Consider the following 20,578-nt stretch of genomic DNA (forward strand, 5'->3'; position numbering starts at 1 on the left):
CTAATTAGGATCTTTCTTGCACGATCACACCTTGCAATACAGCTTGATCGTTCTTCATTAACAGCATAATTGTTCAAGACTTTGTGTCCTCTATCATCAGAGCATCCATCCAGCGTTGTGATGCCTCAATAATACTGTGTTAGTGAAATCAATTTTGTCTTATAAGTGTAATATCCAATATGGGTGAATCTCATCAGATCAAGTTACAATCACAAAAAAGAAAATAGATTTTGTACAAATTGAGTGTTTTTGCTGAAAAAGACAAAATAAAAATACCAATAAATAAATAAAAATCAGAATTACAATATAAATATTTACAGTAGAAAATGTCTTTCTAATTTTAATATTTTTTTTTCTAAAATCTTTCAATTTAATTTTCAGTGACCAATGCCAACTGTATTCTGCATGTGTTACCATAAAGAGTTATTTCTACTTAATTTAACGCATATAAATTCAATTGAATAAATGAATGAATTTCGGTTGATTATACTTTGTACAAATTGAGTGTTTTTACTAAAAAAAAAGACAAAATAAAAAGCACCAATATAATAATATAATATAATATAATATAATATAATATAATATAATATAATATAATATAATATAATATAATATAATATAATTTAAAATATATATTTTTGCATTATTGTAATGGGACAAAATTGGGTGCTTATTATTTTGGGTGCTTTTTAGTTTGTCTTTTTATCTTTTATCTATTTATCTATTGTATACTTACAATCATGAGAATCTAATGATAATTTTTTAATTAAAAAATAAATATTATATTATATTATATTATATTATATTATATTATATTATATAGCTGCTTTTTATTTTGTCTTTTTCAGTAAAACACTTAATTAGAGTCACAAGAATCTAATGAGATTTTTTAATAAAAAAATATTATAATTATATTCTAACATTATTATAGCTTTTAATTCATCATTTTCAGTAAAAACACAATTACAATCATGAGATTTTTTAAATTAAAAAATAAATATACTGTATTATATTAGATTATATTATATTATAGTTTTTTTTGTCTTTTTCAGTAAAAACACTCAATTACAATAATGAGAATCTAATTAATTTTTTTTAATTACAATTAAATTATTTTTAATAAATTCTAAAGAATTATTCTTAAAGTTAAAAATCTAATGGTTTTATGAAAATGTGCTTCATTTTCTTGCTACAAAATACATTTTCTGTCAAATGTCACAAAGAAAGAAAGAAAGAAATCTTAAAGGTAAAAAACTTTTGATTTTTGGCATAAAATATAAAAATTTTTTTTTTTTTTAAACTCATGAAGCTAATGATGTCTGTCTGCCCTGTCATATGTGGCACGTTTCACTCACCCAAACTTGTGTGGAAGCCATACAGGAACACACAGTCCTGACGTGCTTCAAACATTTCTCATGTGACATGAAGTTACACACTGCGGGGAAAAAAAAAAAAAAAGAGGCAGATTTAGTGTAAGCCACAGAATTATGGTGCATTATGTTGCCAAGACACGTAGGTATAGCAGCTTTAGCAAAAAGAGAACTAGCCATTCTTTCTTAGCAGTGAATTTGCAGCCCAGTGTACTATTTTCACAATGCAGAACTGAAGTCACTTTGTAAATAAATATATCTTTTATAGCACCAACCAGCAATATGAACATTTTCAAACATCAAGCAACAGCATTTACTGCTCAAAGGAACAATTTTCACCAAATACAAGAGCACTGATCAGCTGTCTCTATAGCCGTGACTGCTGGATCGCTGTGTGCCCTGTTACGCTGCTGTCAGAGCCCACTCTGGCCCTTAGTACAGACAGAGCCTCACTGATGCATTTGCTGTTTTTCATGCTTACCAGAGACAGGAAGTGATCTCGCTGGTCAGGCTGAGCTCCTCTCACTATCACAACCACAAGAGCAAGGAAAACATTCTAAAGTTTACCGTACCACAGATGCATTGTCACGCACACTGTAAAGCCCACCGCTCTTGTGAAATCGGAAAATGCTAGAAATTACATGCACACGCTGCTAAGGAAAGCACAAAGACTGTTTTGTTTACACATTCATTGTCAACACAAGCCTTTATCACATGAAACCATTAAACTGTTTTAGTAACATTTTTGTGAAGTCTAACATGCAAAACACCAGTGACAGATAGCCAGACAAGCTACTAGACTAATAGCCAGAGTTTTACTTCATGTAAATTTCAAAACCAATAGAAAGTCAGCAGACAATGGTAGAGATGCACAGACATTTTGACCAGTGAAAATTCAAATTCAAATTATTACAAGTCAAATTGGGAAAATACATATTCCAATGCAAAAGCCTCTAACTGCCATCTTGGTCAAAAATGAGATAACGATACTGAGTGAACGCTCTCCACACAAAGTATATGAGCATCAAGTGTAATTATTATGTATATATAAATACAAACACATTCATGTATATATTTCAGAAACATTTCCAAGTATATGTATTTACTATAATTTTTATAAAATCTATATTATATATAAATAAAAATATTTTGTACACAAATAACATTTCTATTAAATACATACGTTAATTTGTGTATTTATATATACATAATAACTGCACACAGTACACACATATATTAGGCAAACTCAAACTTTTATTTTGTATGCGATTAATTGTGATTAATCGTTTGACAGCTCTAATACACATACAAAATGTATAAAATATATAAAAACTTATTTTTTATTTTTCTCTCTTTCTCTCTCTATATATTCTGTAAAAAAATCTTTTTTTAATATATATTAAATATATTAAAAATGTTTTTTTTTTACTTCTTTCACTCTCTCTCTTTCTCTCTCTCATATAATTTATTTTACATTTTCTCTTTGTTTAATATATATAATATTTATATAATAATATAATATAATATTATATATAATACATTTTATTCTTTTATATATATATATATATATATATATATATATCAACATTTTTTATATTATTTTATTTCTATATAATTATATTTTTATATTTTTTACTCTCTCTATATATATTTTTTATTTTCTCCTATATATATATATATATATATATATATATATATATATATATACACACACTTTTTTCACAAATCTCTCTCTCTATATACATTAATATAAATTAATTTTTTTCAAATTTCTCTCTTTTTTAATTTTCTTTTTTAATATATATATATATTTTCAAAAACCTCTCTCTCCCTTTCTGAAGTTAAATTTAAATTTAACTTCATTTAAATTTCTAAATTTTCTCTTTATATATCTTATATATTTTCTCTTTTATATATATATATATATATATATATATAAAAGAATATAAAAAGTATTATATATATATAAATGCCTTTCTAATTTAAATTCTTTTTTTCTAAATTCTCTCAATTAAATTTTTAGTGACCAACATTTCAATGCCAACTGTATTCTGCAACTGTTACTGTAAAGAGCATTTCTACCTGATTTTACCTGTAGTAATATATTGATTCTGTGATGTTACATAAATCTCTGACCTGAATAAAACCAGTTAATTTACATGATACCGTTTTTCACAATAGGCAAACATTCCTTTTTACCCATGAAACTGTTCTGTTGCAATCATAATTAAATAGTACAATAATGTAAATTGTTGTGTGTGCACAACTGAAATACTTATTAAAAATATATATAAAACATATTTGGATTTTTCAAGACTTCTTGCATGCAAGCTAATTAATAATTTCTCATGCATTATATACAAAAAATCAAGTTATTTTATGGTCATCTTGATATTTGAAGTTTGGAGTAATATTAAATTTAAACAAGACTGCTATGCAAAACAAAACAAAACAAAAAAAAGTCACTCCAATTAAAATAAGTTCAAAGACTTAAATCATTTTACATTTTCAAATGATTTTTCCATAATATTTTTTTAGAATGGTCAATTATTCCAAACAGTGACTAATATAATGCTAGCACTTTTTTTTAAGTACATCTTGTGTATCTACATTATATCAGTTGACCGTAACAATGTGCAATAGTCATTTACTGCATTTAAAAGCAACAGTAATGACTACAAATGAATTGATGCATACATTCATTAGTGTTAGCGTTCCATGTTACTAGTCTCTTCACGAATGCAATAAACACACAATTAGAATGTCAGTGTAGAGCATGCGTGTGTTTATGTTCTACTCTCTCTCGGTCCGTCTGGCTACAGCATCCAGCCTGCCGCCTTGCTCCATTGGACTACGCGTTGCCATGCCAACCTGGAAGAGTCAATCACGACTTCACTGCAGCACATTACGTAACAGAAACATCTCATTTCTGCCTAACTCTGCCTGGTAACATCCACATTGTCAATCAACATCTGCGTTCCAGCCCTGCCAATCTCACGGCTACATAAATCCAGTCCACTTGTCTCACAAGTAATGCTGCTCGCTGCCAGAATCATTTTTACACAGGACCTGTAGTAAAACCCTGGTAAACAGCATAACACAGTGGATTAAAATCTGCCTAAGAAACAGCAACAGGCCCTAAAAGGGCAAGACCCAGCAAGATCTAGTTTACATTCATGTGCATTAGGGAAAAACATGTTTTGCATAGAAAAATCAGATGGAAGGGGATTATCTTTACAGTCATTTGCAGTACACAAAAGTTTAAAACCTCAGCTCAACAGCACTGCAACGAATTCTTATAAAGAAATAGGTTCAGGGATAGATTATACACTGGCTGGTCTTTAGAGAAGATACTCTATCACAGATTCTGCAAGGCCAAGGGTTGCTAAACCAGTACTGAATACAAAAGAAGATAAATTGGTGCTTTTACCTTCAGAAATAACACAAAAGCATCATAAAATTATGCATATGACTCATGTTTTATGTTCAAAGTCTTCTGAAGTCATACTCTGTGTTGCGAATCGTAATTGTTATTTACTGAAAACACTGGTATCCACCCTAACTTGCATTCATTAGAGTTTATGAGAGAAGAAGTAAATGATTAATTCACTGATTTATCTAATCAAGGTTTCAAGTTCAATTCACCAATTCAATGATTTGTTTGCAGACATTTACAGCTCACTGGTGCGGAAGCGTATGGCTTCTGAAAAATTGGAATATACTTGAACCCCCGATTTCACAGACAAGGCTTAAACCTAGTCCCAGACTATAATGTAAGTCTGAGCTGTTTCAACTAAAAGAAACTTGCACTGACTGATCCTAAAATATTTCAGTGCCTCTGTTTTGCCTCAAGATGCACACCAGTAATATTTTTTTTCTAATTGAACTATGGCCTAATCCTGGTTTAGTCGAAGCCCTGTTTGTGAAACCAGGCCGAAGAGTCATATGGACCACAACTATGGTTCTTTTAAATCTTAATTCATTATAATCTGGGTTGTCGGTTGCATTCTCGAATCCCGCAAGAAGAAATCAATGAGCCATTACCACTAGGCATCAGTGTGGTTTGTTCAGAAGAATTTTGGATTAAAGTCTAGTCTATCCTGTTTACCCAAATAGCAGCTTTGTATAGAAAAACATGTACGGTAAACATCTAACTGACAGAAGTGAGAACAGTACAGATCTTCTCACACTGCCACCGGCCTCCATCAATTAGATGGATCTCATCAAAGTGTCCTCCTGCACATGACCAGCCAATCACAGATTCCTGTCCAACAGAAGGAGTGTGTCGGATCGATCTGCATCAATCTGTCTTCCCCAGTTAGTAGACAAGCTATTCGATCATTCTGTCTGGAGGGAGGTGTGGAGGAGAGAAAGAGAGATGCTGGATATCCTCCATCTTTTTTTTAAGAATACCTTCTTCATTCCTTCCCCTTCCAGTAACAGCACGTGAACAGATCACAATCTGTCTATCAAAACTGTCAATCAAACTGGTAAGGGAAAATTCCATACCAGGAAAAACTTTCAATGGTTAAGTAACCTAAAATGCATTAAACAATCAACTTGCAAATGTTATGTTTATTTAAGATGTTAATGAGAGTATTCATCTCAGATATTATCATAGTATTGTCCTCTAATACAATAATACTACAGTATTTTGCGTATAAAGGCATCTTTACACAGCCGAGTTAAGGCTGCTCTGTGCTTGCTTAAAATTGTGTAAAGAGTAAATTAAGCCTGCTTAAACCCACCTCAGCTCCTAGTATATGTGTATCTGTGTAAACGCATTTGTCACCAGCATTAAACAGTCTGTAGACACCTAAAATGCCACTTCAGAGGCGGTTCTGTCTCACCTTTGCAGTGTAAATTTGGCATAAGACGCTTTGTTGACATTGCTTTGCTGAATGGAACATGCCAAGTGTGTCCATAAACCATCTTACCTTCACAAACAAACCCGACAATCCCCCATATGAAGTCGCTGCAGTGATGGCAGAAGGTCGGTTTGGTCAGGGTCACTTTTCGAAAGCAGTGTCCTGGAGCGTTAACCGAGTACCGCGCCTTTGAACCGGGCGACTGCTGCGCCTTTTTCCTCCCGGGTCCGGGACTCGAGTTCGGGCTGTTGTGCTTCACCCGACCGCTGTCTGCCATCTCTGTCACTTCCAATGCAAATCCAGTGCAGAACGCCAAGATAAAAGGCTCCACTAGACTGGTTGTTGTGGAAGTCACATATGTGATTATGCAGTTATGTTAAACCCAGTCGAGTCATCACTGAATAAAGTGAATGTTTCTTCTTTCCCGCTACAGCAACGTTTTAACTGGAGTCGGAAACGCGCCGTCTGGCTACAATGTATCAATGTAACAGAATGTCTCAACGTTCCAATCAAAGCGCCTGTGTTAGTTCCTGTGAGAGCTTAAACTATCTGACAATGTGACCAGACATTAAACTCAATAAATATGCCAGTATGCCTTTACCGACGAAAACCAGCAGTCTGCCAATGCAGGAAAGGATAACAAAGCCGCCGCGTCCACATATATGATGCGCTGCTGTTAGAATCGTCACAAACGGCTGCTGTTTATCATTTACGCTGCTTTTCACTTTCTCACCACTGGAGATTTTCACCAACACAAGCGCCTGTAACTTCCGCCTGTAGTAGAGCTCCGGCCAGAGAGAGAAACACACATACACACGAGCTTCACAGCAGGAGCCTCCGCTATGGCAAGCCGTTTTAATATGTATTCCATTGGAATAATGTTTCTCTGTTACTAGTACTTGGTACTCACTTAAACAATCATCACTATATTCATATTTACTTCAATAGTTACTTCTATCTATTCAGTTAATTATCAACAATTTTCCTCTACACAGGAGTCCCTATCCACTGTCTTATTCCTGTAATAGTGGGCGCAGCCATTTGTAAATTTTATGGGTCTGGCTTCTGGACTCATCCAACAGCTGGTTTTGCTGCTTGATATTGCAAATTGGTTTGTTGTAACATATTATTTTAATGTATTTTAATCTTAATTATGGACTGGTTTGTAGTGCATACAGTTTTATTCTTTACTGCCTTCTTGTTATTTCCCTATAGCAGGGGTCTCCAATCTTTTTTACTCCACGGACCGGTTACGGTTTGAAAATATTCTGTGTGCAAGAACAGTGCGTAAGTAACAAATTGAGTTCTGTTTCGTTTCTTGTGGTTTTAAATGGCTTGAACGTGTAAATTGGCATATTAATCTGCGAATCACATGCTGAACGGTGGGATCTGGATCTGGTCTCTACGTATCACGGATCAACTGCGATCCATTTAAAGGGGTCATCGGATGCTAAGTTCACTTTTACATGTTGTTTGAACATTAATGTGTGTTGTCAGTGTATGTATAAATTTATCCTATAATGATAAAAATCCATGCAGTGGTTTTTAATTAATCTGTAAAAATAATATCCCCTTTTTCAAATCCAGCCATTCTCAGATGGCTGTTGTTGTTGCGTCACACCCGCAGAGGCCGCTCCCACAATAGTTGATTGACATGAGCGTTTTACCTCAGATCAGTTGTAACAGTCTGCCCTCTTTTGTTTGGATGCTGGAGCAGGGATGCAAGTTAGACAAGAATATCTCTGATTGAGCGATTGAGGTGTTGTGTTGCTGGATGTAATAATGAACATAGTGGTTGTCATTTACTCCCGACATCTGAGCTGCTGAAGATGCAGTAGATTACATTTGTTTGTGAAGGGAATGCACCTCCCGATCTACATATATCCGTCTATTTTCATGCAAATCATTCATGATCCAGCTTCACTTACAGCAGAAGTGAGTATAAGTATTTTTTTTTATGAATATTTGCGATCGCCTTACCAAATAAAGTGCTAGTTAGCAAGTTTAGCGGCTAAACGCGGCTAATTGCGGCTAAATGCTGCTAAAGTAAACAGGATCGTCTTTCCACAGAGAGAAGAGAGGGGCGGGGCAAGCAGAGCTCATTTGCATTCATTTAAAGCAGCCTCGACCAGAATAAGATGATTTTTGCAGAGCTGATTTTGGCTGATTTTTTTTTTTGTAAAAAGGGTGTTGTTTTACACTACCATTGAGAATTTCTAACCAAAGTATATTATAGACTTTTCATTAAGACTCTAAAGAATCATATCAACTTGTGGAAAATGGGCATCCGATGACCCCTTTAAGACCTAATAGGCTATATATTACAGATCAGAGCAATCTTTTAATTACTAATTAACATGAAGTAAAATTTCTACTCCATATCAATTGCATACAACGAAAGTACAGAATAATTAAAATAATTACCCACAATAAATAACAGAGCATAAAGTCTACACAAATTTTTCCCAGAATGATCTGGCCCTTTAGAACTGGAAGTCTCATCACTTACTTCCGCGTTGAAGAATAAAGTGAATAGTCGGTATCCCTGACCCACTCTAATGGGAATTTATAACTATTTTACATTTTAATGAATTGGGCCCATATTCACAAAACATCTTAAGGCTAAACGTAGCTCATAACTTGCCACTTTAGGAGAAAATCTTAAAGAGGACTCTTAAGTCGCAAAGACCAAATCACAAATGGTGTCAGAACACCGGCAATCTGCCTCAGAACGTAAACATTTTAGAAAAATGCTGCATTTATTTGCACACTGTTTCCCACACATTTTTTTTTTTTGGTTTTGGAGGTTATCCCAACTTTAAATTTTCCTTGGATTATATACTTGTTTTCATTAACAAGTTGGGCAAGAAGTAACAGCTGTTCTTGCATCCAGTTTGGTTTTCTTTTATGTTTGCATGTGTTACTATCAGCCATGATTATTCTACTACAATTTTCAAATGTTTGGCATGAAATTCTATCTGAGCTATTAGCGATTTATTGTGTATACTAGTTGTTGGACTAAATGAAATATACATGTCAGGAGGCAATATTTATATTTCTGATATCTACACCACAAATACCAATGAAATCCTTTAGGAAACTTTTGCAATTGGTTACCAGTGACATTCGAACACTATTAAAGATTTTCATGACGCGTCATCGGTCGGCCATATTGGTGGCACTGAATGTAAACAATGCTCCTGAACCAAACAAAACTTGCATATTTTGCTGATTATTGCTGCTGAAAAAGGTCAGTTATTGTTATATTTTGGGCTGTACTAATCGGTTGGACCGGGAAAAACATTTAGAGTACTACAGACTGCCAAACGTTTTAACAAATCAAGTCTGAGGAACAAAAGGCATTTGTGGTTGGCCAAACTAAACCAGGATTTCCAGGCCAAGAATCCTGACAACATTCATGTTTGTTCTTCGGTCAGGCAGGTGAAATATTCGGCTAACGTCTTTCTTAATACTGCTCGTATGTATCTTTACCACCTATTAGCCTTCGTTTGTCAAAATATTGTGCCCTGTCCTGTTTACTAAGTCCTTCTCTATGATTTAGCAGCTTCCACACTTTTTTTCCCCGTGGTTTAGTCAGCATGAATTAGCAGAACAATGTATTCAGTAGTACATTAACTGTGAAATCCATGCTGTTGTTTACATTTGGGTATCTTCAATATGGCCACACATCCGGGTCACTGACCAAACTGTGATGTAAATGCAAACCCTCTATTGGAATATTAACTACTAGCTAATGAATAAGCAAAGAAATACACGCTAGTATCACTATTGGTAGTAAATCCAAATTAGTTGTATGGTTTAATGCTTAAGCAGCTTGCCACACACTCAATAGCTCCAAGCAGGATCCACAGGCTGTTTTTAGAATGCGGAATTCCGTTGTGACGTCGACGCTCGCAGGACATAATGATGTTCTGCAGGGGGACAGTTCCAGCCCTCCTGGCTGCTCATTTACAGTCATAAGTATCTTTATCTCATAGAGTACAAAGAAAAAAAAAGTATGAATCATTACTTTGTGAGGACATCCCCAAAAGACGGTTTTGTTAAATTTAGCTCACTTCTGGAGGCAATTTTGTCCCCAGAGTGTAGCTAAAACACTATCAGACAGATACAATCACCTACACAAAGATTGGGTGGTCACAGCCACAGACTGAAAAAAGGTCACAGCGTACAATGACGCCATTATGACCCAAAGTATGCTTCCTGTGATGGTAAAAATATCTCATACATATCACTCAGATTGCTAAATTGAAGACACGCCCTGAACATAACTGGAACAACAGGCCCAAGAATGTTGCTTAAACAACATTACATAGATGAGTTTGTTTCTTCATTCAGATTTGAAGAAATTTAGCATTACATCACTTGCTCACCAATGGCTCCTCTGCAGTGAATGGGTGCCGTCAGAACAAGAGTCTACAAGTAACCAACAGGGCTTCAGTCTATCAATTAACATTATGCGAAGTGAAAAGCTGTATGATTGTAATAAATAAATGCATTATTAAGATGTTTTAACTTTAAACCATTTCTAAATCTTTTATCCATAATATTGCTTTTTTTAGTGAAACAGTCATCTTGTCTGAATCAGGAGATAAATATATGCAATATGCTATCCTAGCCACTTTTTTCATTCCGTAAGTGGGCCCAGCCATTTGTAAATTTTATGGGCGTGGCTTCCGGTTTCATCCCCGTCCAAAGCTAAAAGAAAGTAAAGAAAAGCTTGTTTTGCTGCTTGATATTGCAAATTGGCGTGTGTTACTATACAATATTAACGTATTATCTTTATTATGAGCACACTGGTTTGTAGTGCAAACAGTTTTACCGTTTACTGCAAGTTGTTATTTTTCTCTTATTTTGGATAATGAACCGGAAGTCTCACCCATAGGCTTACGTCCACGTTGAGGATAAAGGTGGGTAGGTCATGGATTGTCATCCAGGGAGACAAGTTTGTAAAACAGACAAATAAAAAATATGTTAAATAATATTGTGATTAATCCCTTTTTTCAGTTCCTTTTTATAGAAAACGAGTTGTTTTACACTCAGTGTCAGACACTAATATGGACAAAACATAATGTGTATATACACATATAAACATTAATATTTGTATTTATGCGTAGCTATACTTATATTATTAAACTCTTTATAATTGAAGTAAGTTGAAGAAGAGTTGAAATGTTGAAAAATAACAATAGGTAATGAAAAAAGGTATATTATTATTTTTTTAAAATGCTATTGTATTTAATTGTTAGCCTACTGAAGACTACAATGTAAATATGAAAAGACAGATATATGAAAAGACAAACTATTGTATGCGTTTAAAAAAGTCAGATTGGACACCATCTGCTGGTGGTTTTATAGAAGACAACACAATTATGGAGTGAAAACAAATGTGTGTGTGCAATATGGATAGTCAAAGCAGCCATACACAATGAATTGTTTTATTATAAAAGTATCACAATAAAACCAGTAACAAAGCATACATTTTTCACATAAATACCAATTTACAGCCAAAAAAAAAAAAACAAACAAACAAAAAAAACAATAGTGCCTGACAAACCTTTAGTTTGGGGTTTCAGATGGTTTTGTTGCTTTTTAAACATATAATATGAAAATATTATGGCAGCTAGACACATTTTGGTGACACGAGTCCCCAAGTCAGTTTAAAGGTCGGAGGCCACGTCTAGAAAATTTCACAGAGCAAAACATCAACAAAAAAGACAGCTGATCTGGGATCAGTTCTAATTGAACTCAACTGATCCTAAATCAGAGTGATATTTTGTCTTATACAGCCTGAGATAACACACAGCAGAAGGGAATGAAATTATTTCTTTAACAAGAAGATAAAAATGTAACTACAAATATTTCATAAAGGGCATTTGAGGCATCAGGTTATTACAGTCGTCATAAACGCATCCTGTAAAGCTCCTCAAAGTCACACACACACGCACATACACACACACACAGTCCATCAAAATCTAATCAAACACACTCCAATCGCTGCCCAGGACTGACCCTCCTGTTTTTATTTTTAAATCAATCAAAAATGTGGAAGAGAGAATATTCTCTCAAAGCTTATTAATTTTTTTTTAAAGGGGACATCGGATGCCCATTTTCTACAAGTTGGTATGATTCTTTTTTGACATGTATGTAACATACGTTGGTTAAAATTCCTTAGTGATCATATAAAACAACATCCTTTTTACCCTGTCAAAACTAGCTCTATCCACAGTGACCTGTCTCAGTGCACGTCTCTTTAAATGATAATGAGCTACTGCTGACTCCACCCCTCTCTTCTGTGGGGCGTGTCTAATATATCCATATATGGCTCGGAGGTGGTCTTATTCAAATAGCTATCTACGAAGAAACCGGGTTCAAATTGAACGAGCTCACTGGATGACAGTTTTAGACTGGATGACAGCTTTTCTGAGCTGGCAGACAAAAAAAGCTAAAAAGTAGAAAATTAAATCCGATGTCTCCTTCAACAGAACCATTGAGCAAAAAAAACAGGAATTACAGGTAGCACCACTAAATGCACAATCAATCCTAGCGCCACCCCAAATAATGTTGTTCATTACAGCTGAAGAGGTGAGGGACAACAGTAGAATAGGTCTTTTATGAAAGAATGAGCTTTTTTTCATCATCAAACATATCTGATTGTTCCAAAGGGTCATAATAATCCAGCAGACCGCCTTTTCCGCTCCTCTTCATCCAACACATGGTTGTATTGTGAGAAAATGACTACAGGAGAAAGTCTGCATAATAAGTTGTATAAACTTAAGTTGCTGTTTTTAAACCGGATTGTTCGTTAAAATATTAACGAAACAAATAAGGCTAGACTTATTAAACCAGACGAATTCTGCATTTATAAAAAATTCAGCTTCAGATTTTAGCAAATCAAGCCTGAGAATGTACAAATGCATGAGTCCAACGCATCATGAACCTAAATATTGAGTTTCGTACATATGTGCTCTGGATGTCATCTGCTGCCTCAGCTTAAGCTTAATTAAATCTAACCACTTGGAGACTGAAACTGACCAAGAAAATATAGCTCTTAAAGGACAAAATAAGATCTTCAAATAAGTGCTTTTTGGTATTATTCTTAATAAAAGCTCAAAAAACAACAAAAAAAAAATTGCTGTGGCCGGAAAGCTTAAGGACTCTTCAAAGTTCCCTCATTTGCAATTTTGGGTGGAGCATCCACAGTGGGCGGTGGCCAATAAAAGAGTTTGGAGGCGTGTCCTGAGGTTGAGTGGCGCTGCTGCTGTAGTGAGGAGGGAGAAGCTGGTTTTTAGGGTCAGGCCTCAGTTTGTGCGATTGTGTTTGGGGTCGGCGAGACTAAGGCCGGGGGGTCTAGAAAGACGTCTCCACCCCGCTGTCGCATATCCCACTCTCCTCCTGATGGGGGCCCAGTGTCAAACCCTGAATAGACTTATAGAGCCCTGGACCTGGAAAAAAAAGGTTGGTTTTGAGGAAATTGATTACTAATTTAACAGTAAAAGCATTTAAAATTTTGTCCTTAATTATTACAGACAATTATTACACATCTTTCTTACTTAACATGATGTATTCATGTATAATTATACATATACACATATATATATATATATATATATATATATATATATATATATATATATATATATATATATATATATATATACACACACACACACACAAACATTTTTTTTCCTAATTACAACTAAACATAAAAAAAAATTATGTACTATATATATATATATATATATATATATATATATATATATATATATACTACCGTTCAAAAGTTTGGGGTCAGTAAGACTTGTAATAGTCTTTAAAGAAGTCTCTTATGCTCATCAAGGCTGCATTTATTTGATTAAAAATATAGAAAAAAAAAACAGTAATATTGCAAAATGTTTTTACAATATAAAGTAATGTTTTTTATTTTAACATACTTTAAAATAGAATTTATTCCTGTGACGAAAAGCTGAATTTTTATCAGCTGTTACTCCAGTCTTAAGTGTCACATGATCCTTCAGAAATCATTCTAATATGCGGATTTATTATTAGAAGGATCAATGTTGGATAATATCAACAGTTGTGCTGCCAAATATTTTTTGGAACCTGTGATTTTTTTTTTTTCAGGATTCTTTCATTAATAACAAGTTTAAAAAGTACAGTGTTTATTCAAAATATAAATATTTTATAACAATGTAAATTATTTATTATTAACTTTTAATAAACTTTTAATTATTAACTTAATACATCCTTGGTGAATAAAAGTATTAATTTCTTAAAAAAAAAAAAAAAAAAAAAAAAAAAAAAAGAAACAATAAAAATGTACTGACCCCAAACTTTTGAACGGTATGTATGTATATATATGTATATATATATATATACACACACACACACATACATATATTTTTCCATATATATATATTAAATTATTATGACCATAACAGCATTTCAAATCTTTTCCCTAATTATTAAAGACAATTATTATATATTGCTCTTATAAAAAAAAAAAAAAAAACACTTTATAATTTAAAACCACTACAGAAAATGCTAAGTAAATCAATGAAATATTATTTAAAAAAATGAATAAACATGAATAATATATGAATATAACTTTATCCAGAATAAAAATACTTTTATATTAAATAAAAATTTTAAAACTGCCAATATACACTGCATAAACTGTGATGCTTACCAGATAAATATATAATTTATTTATTTTTTATATCTATTGCTATATTCATGGCAAGATCAATTTATTTTAGTAAAAAAATAGTAGTAAAATACAGTAATAATAAAAAACAATAACTGACCAAAAATTTGAGGATAAATTGATCAATTATATAATAATGCACCAAAAAAGCTACATAAAATCAATAATAATAATAATAATAATAATAATAATAATAATTATTATTATTATTATTAAATTGAAATTAAATTTAAGTAAATTTATTACCAGCTTAGCCATTTAAGAAGTTGCATGCACGAAACAAAATAAACAAAATATGATTAAATATTAAGTGTATTTTTATTATTATGATTATTATGATTATTAAATGTGACCCTGGACCACAAAACCAGTCGTAAGTTGCATAGGTATATTTGTAGCAACAGCCAACAATATACTGTACGGGTCAACATTATTGCTTATTTATTCAGCTTTCATATAACGCATAAACATCAATTTCAAAAAATTGACCCTTTTGACTGGTTTTGTGGTCCGGGGTGGCATAATAAATTATTACCAATTAATAGTAACTGGTCCCAATTTCGCTTTAATAACAGCAATTCCTTAGAATATTTCTGATCCATTTTACATCATAATATTTCCTAAAAACTTTTGTTTCAGGTTTAAATTCCACATTTTATGAGGTTTGGATCCCACTGTGTTTACTGAAAATCAATGTTTTTTTTTTTTTATCATTCTGCTGTTACAGATGTTTATTAATCTCTAAAACGTGGCACAACAAAACGGACAACCACGAGAAGGAAACTGAGAAAGAAAAACTGAACTTTCCCCTGCTGGCTCACACACGCTCACTCGACCCTGACGATGACTGTGTAAACCCTTCAAATTAGACAGCAAGGTGGAAATACTTGTTTCAAAGAAACTGCTCCAGAGTCAAAAACCAGAAGTGGCCTATCTTGCTTTCACTTCTGTTCCTGGGAATCCCCCTCTCTAGTGTCCGCTTCCCCCTGAAACAAGGCCATCGCTGCAGAAGACTATATGTGAGCACTACCGCAGTGTGACGGGTCACCCTGAGACCGAGGGGAACTCCCTCAGAATGCAGTGGCTGTACTGTTTTGTTGACATCATGCTCGAGTTCACATGAGGTAATGTCAGGGAGAACCACAACGTGATTCTATTGTTAAGGAGAGGGGGGGCAAGGGACCGAGAATGGCAGTGATTTAATCTGGGGGTTTTACAAACCATATTGTGGGACAAAAAAAAAAAGAAAACTCCCCAACAGAACAGTACAGTATAATTCTCACTCATACTACGAAATACCACAGTGACGACGTGCTCTTGGGAAAAGATCCAAAATGCTACACCAATGAGCAAAAAAACATGTTTTGTTGAGGTTATGTTCTGGTACACAGAACAAAATAAATATTAAAAACTGTCATCTAGCATTCTGAATTTGTCTTTAGTACTGAAAACAACAGGCCACTCAAGACTATGCGTTACTGTGATTTTTATGGAAGCCCGTCGTTTCCACCACTGAATAAAAACTGTGGAAAAAAAATGCGACTTGACATCTGACAATTCTGACTTTTTTTTCCTCAGTCAGAATTGCATGATATAAAGTCACAATTACGAGTTAAAAAGTCAGGATTGTGAGATATGAAAGTGCAATTCTGAGAAATGAAGTCAGAATTGAGTGATACAAACTCACAACTGCGAATTATAAAGTCAGAATTCCGAGATAAAAAAAAAAAGCAATACTGTTTTTTTTCTCAAAACTGATATAAACTCACAATTGCAAGTTATAAAGTCTCAATTCTAAAAAAAGAAAGGGAATTGTGAGTTTGCACCTTGCAATTCTGACTATACTCTTCAAAATTCTGACTTAGAATTGTGACTGTATAACTTGCAGTTGCAAGTTTGTCTCACAATTTTGACAAAAAAGTCAGAAATGTGAGTGTATCAATCTTGAGAAAAAAGGTCAGAATTGAGTGTTTGTATCATGCAATTTTGAGAAAAAAATCATAAGAACTGTGAGTTTGTATCACATAAATTTGAGAAAAAAAAAACTTTATAATTGTGAGTTTGTTTCACGCAATTCAGAGGAAAAAAAAAGTCTGAATATTGAGATGGATCACGCAATTCTGAGAAAAAAAGTCTGAATTATGAGTTTGTCACGTAATTGAGAAAAAAATGTCAGAACTGTGAGTTTGTCATAATTTTGAGAAAAAAAAAAATGTCAAAATTGTAAGTTTGTATCTGCAAATTTGAGAAAAAAAGAATTATGAGTTTGTATAACACAATTCTGGAAAAAAAAAAACAAAAAACATCAGGATTGTGAGATAAGTCACAATTACCTTTTTTTTTTCTTTCTTTTTTTTTTTTATTCTGTGGCGGAAACAGGATTTCATAGATTTTTACCATAGTGACTTGTGACTTTAAACTTTTATAATACATAAATGGTTTATAAAATTGTGACAACAGAAATGTGATTCAAATATGATTAAAATTAATGCAGTCTCATATATTCATCAACTCATAATAAACGATTATGATCTGCAGGTTTATTAGCCTAACTGTCATTTGACACAACAGACCAGATAATGGCTGCTGAAGTTTTGGCTTTGCCATGACAGGAATAAAATACATTTGAGAATATATTAAAACTGATAAAAAAAACCTTATTTTAAATTGTATTATAATTTCTCAACATTACCGTTTTTTTTCTGAATTTTTGATCAGTTGCAGTCTGAGTGAGCAAAATTCAACTGAAGTTGTCACGGGGTTGTGTAAACGGATTTTTTTTCCATCTTATCTAATCTGAAATACCATTCAAATTGTTTTTTTTTTAAAAAAATGCGATTTGACTACTTACTCCGTTACTGATACTTAAGATCTTAAAGTGCATTTACCACAGGGAAAGTCCCTGTGACCAACCTGTGGTTATGCATACCAGAGCACAACGGTAATGTTTCATGGATCACTTATTTTGGGGGGCTAGAACTAATAACTTTTGGCTGATGTTCAACCGCCTAAGCCACATCACACACATAAGCATATCGATTAGTATTACCTGTGAACTGGGGCGTGGTTTGGACAACTTCAGGCTCCTTACACACAGCCTGGAGTAAACTGACAGCACTGCTGTTCCCAACATGCTTCAGTCCCTCCACCAGCTCACGCACCGTTCCTCCAGACACCTGCAGAGAAAACACCATTAGCAACGACAGGATAGACAAAACATAACAAATACTCAGCCTACTAGTATAGCAAATGAATTAATCAAAAAAAAAAAAAAAAACAATATCTTTAACGTCGTTCTGAAAAATGTGGTTGACAGGACTTAACTAAACTAGGTCCAGTAATTCTGGATATTTAAAAAAATATATAATATAATATAATATAATATAGAACACTTTCAGTCACAAAGTAGTTGTATTGAAGTGAAACTTTGATATAAAAATTAACTTCTGTTTATGGCCACACTTTACAATCGATACAGGTAAGGGTTCTTACAACTTATTTTTCTTCTTATTCTCCGGTGTTCATTTAAGATCCATGTATGAATAATTTGTAGTCAAAAAGCAAGTAGCTGACCTCATAGCTGTCCAGCAGCTTTCCAGCAGGGCAGGAGCTGAGTCTGAATGCGCTGGTCAGGATGCCAAGACCCAGAGCATGAGCCAGACTCTCCCAGCCTCCTGTCTGTCCTTCCAGTGCCTGGCACAGCTCCTGCTTTGTATCAGAGCTCAAGCTCTTCATGTCACCTGCCAACACATGCCAAACACACATTTAAATGCACATGAACACAAAACCGCTATGTGTTCTAAACATACTTATTGGTTAAACAGCACTTAAGCACAGAATAATTCCTAGTTGATTTAAGGGTTACTCCATCCAAAATGAAAATTTGTGTCATTGATCACTTACCCCCATGTCGTTCCAAACCCTTGAAAGCTTTGTTCGTCTTGAAACATAATTAAAGATATTTTGGATGAAAACTGGGAGGCTTTTGACTGTCCCGTTGACTGCCAGGTAAATACCACCGTCAAGACCCAGAAAAGTATGAAAGACATCGTCAAAATAGTCCATTTGCCATCAGTGGTTCGATCTTTGATCTGAACGGAAACAGCGTGCCCGGCGTACACAGTTTGCGCACAGCGGATACGCTCCAAAATGGCACTATGTTGACGCGGAGGAGACGAATTGTTGAATAAAACCGTTATTGTTTTTTCTTGGCGTACAAAAAGTATTCTCGTCGATTCAAAATTCAGATTGAACCATTGATGGCAGATGGACTATTTTGACGATGTCTTTCATACTTTTCTGGGTCTTGACAGTGGCAGTCAATGGGACAGTCACGAGCCTCCCGGTTTTCATCCCAAACATCTTAAACTGTGTTCCGAAGACGAACAAAGCTTTTACGGGTTTGGAACGACATGGGCGTAAGAGATTAATTACAACATTTTCTTTGTTTTCTTTTATTTTTTTGGAAAATAAATCTTTTGTAACATTATACATGTCTTTACTGTCACTGAACACAATGTGTTGTCAATAAAAGTATTTTTTTTATGTGCTTCCAAAATATGGTAGTTTACATTCATCTCAAGAGTTCATACCTTGCGGTGGAACGACAACAGTGATGGGCTGATACTCCTCTCCGTTAAGAATATCATACACCTGACAACACAGGTCATACATTACATACAAAACCAATGACAACCTGCAATGCAATTACAGTACATTTATACAAAGATATAACCCTCTGTCCTACCTGTGGGGAGGTTGCCATATTCAGAGGGGTTGTCCCAGGAATATAGCCTTCATCTTCCTCGTCGTCCTCCTCACATGTACCACACAACTCATCATCTTTGAAGAACAGTGGTTCAAAGTTTTCTTTATGAGGATCTGCTCCTAAAAGCAATGAACACTAATTGGTTACCCTAATTATCGAAGTAAATTAATCTACGGAATATGGTCACAAAAGTAGTAATTATCACTTAGGATGAGTGATTATACATCTTCAATAAAGGACAAAAAAAGTTGCTTTTGACTAAATTCTATCAGACATATATGCAGAACACTGATGACAGAAGGACAGGTTGTTACAGTTACACATTTTTCAGCATGACAACTCTCACTAGTGACACCTGTAATAAACACACACACACTTCCTCACCCGCAGTCATCAAGAGCGCGCACAGTTTGGTTGAGTCCCGTCCTGCAGCAATGTGCAGAGGAGTTGAGCCGTTATAGGTGACGCTATCTACATATGCGTTACCCTGCACAAACAAAATGTGACACACAAAGTGTCATTCATCAAGAAATGATTACAATAAATAACATAAGAACAAGATTTCAGGATTTAAAGAAATACTTTTATTCAGCAAGGATGCATTAAACTGATCAAAAGTGACAGTAAAGACATTTAGAAATGTTAAAAGAAAATATTTCAAATTGTAGACGGTAGAAATGTAGCATATTTTCCAAAAAAAATACTAGGCAGCAAAGCAGTTATAATAATTTCTTTAATCAAATGAATGCAGCCTTGGTGAGCATAAATGACTTATTACAAAAAAATAGTGTAAACATGTCTTCGGAATTTATCAGTTTGAACACTGGTATTATTTATTTCACATGAA

The 20,578-nt window shown here is 33.9% G+C and overlaps 2 protein-coding genes across 4 annotated transcripts in view; both read right to left on the minus strand.

The window, feature by feature from the left end:
• LOC127176007 (diacylglycerol kinase theta) overlaps window positions 1–7,023 on the minus strand; it is a 51,583-nt gene extending 44,560 nt beyond the window's left edge. For both annotated transcript variants that reach the window (XM_051127409.1, XM_051127408.1), the window contains exons 1-2: window positions 6,308–7,023; window positions 1,356–1,435 (exon numbers count right to left, since the gene is read on the minus strand). In XM_051127409.1, coding sequence (XP_050983366.1) covers window positions 1,356–1,435; window positions 6,308–6,515 — 288 coding nt within the window. In that variant the 5' untranslated portion in view covers window positions 6,516–7,023. The remainder of the gene's footprint in view (window positions 1–1,355; window positions 1,436–6,307) is intronic.
• Window positions 7,024–11,680: 4,657 nt separating this feature from the next.
• Window positions 11,681–20,578, minus strand: part of nfkb1 (nuclear factor of kappa light polypeptide gene enhancer in B-cells 1) — a 46,345-nt gene continuing 37,447 nt past the window's right edge. For both annotated transcript variants that reach the window (XM_051127216.1, XM_051127215.1), the window contains 6 exons: window positions 20,116–20,218; window positions 19,711–19,850; window positions 19,556–19,616; window positions 18,537–18,703; window positions 18,013–18,139; window positions 11,681–13,701 (listed from right to left, as the gene is read on the minus strand). In XM_051127216.1, coding sequence (XP_050983173.1) covers window positions 13,607–13,701; window positions 18,013–18,139; window positions 18,537–18,703; window positions 19,556–19,616; window positions 19,711–19,850; window positions 20,116–20,218 — 693 coding nt within the window. In that variant the 3' untranslated portion in view covers window positions 11,681–13,606. The remainder of the gene's footprint in view (window positions 13,702–18,012; window positions 18,140–18,536; window positions 18,704–19,555; window positions 19,617–19,710; window positions 19,851–20,115; window positions 20,219–20,578) is intronic.

This window comes from Labeo rohita, chromosome 14, assembly GCF_022985175.1.
Source record: "Labeo rohita strain BAU-BD-2019 chromosome 14, IGBB_LRoh.1.0, whole genome shotgun sequence".
In the NCBI taxonomy this organism is placed as follows: Eukaryota; Metazoa; Chordata; class Actinopteri; order Cypriniformes; family Cyprinidae; genus Labeo; species Labeo rohita.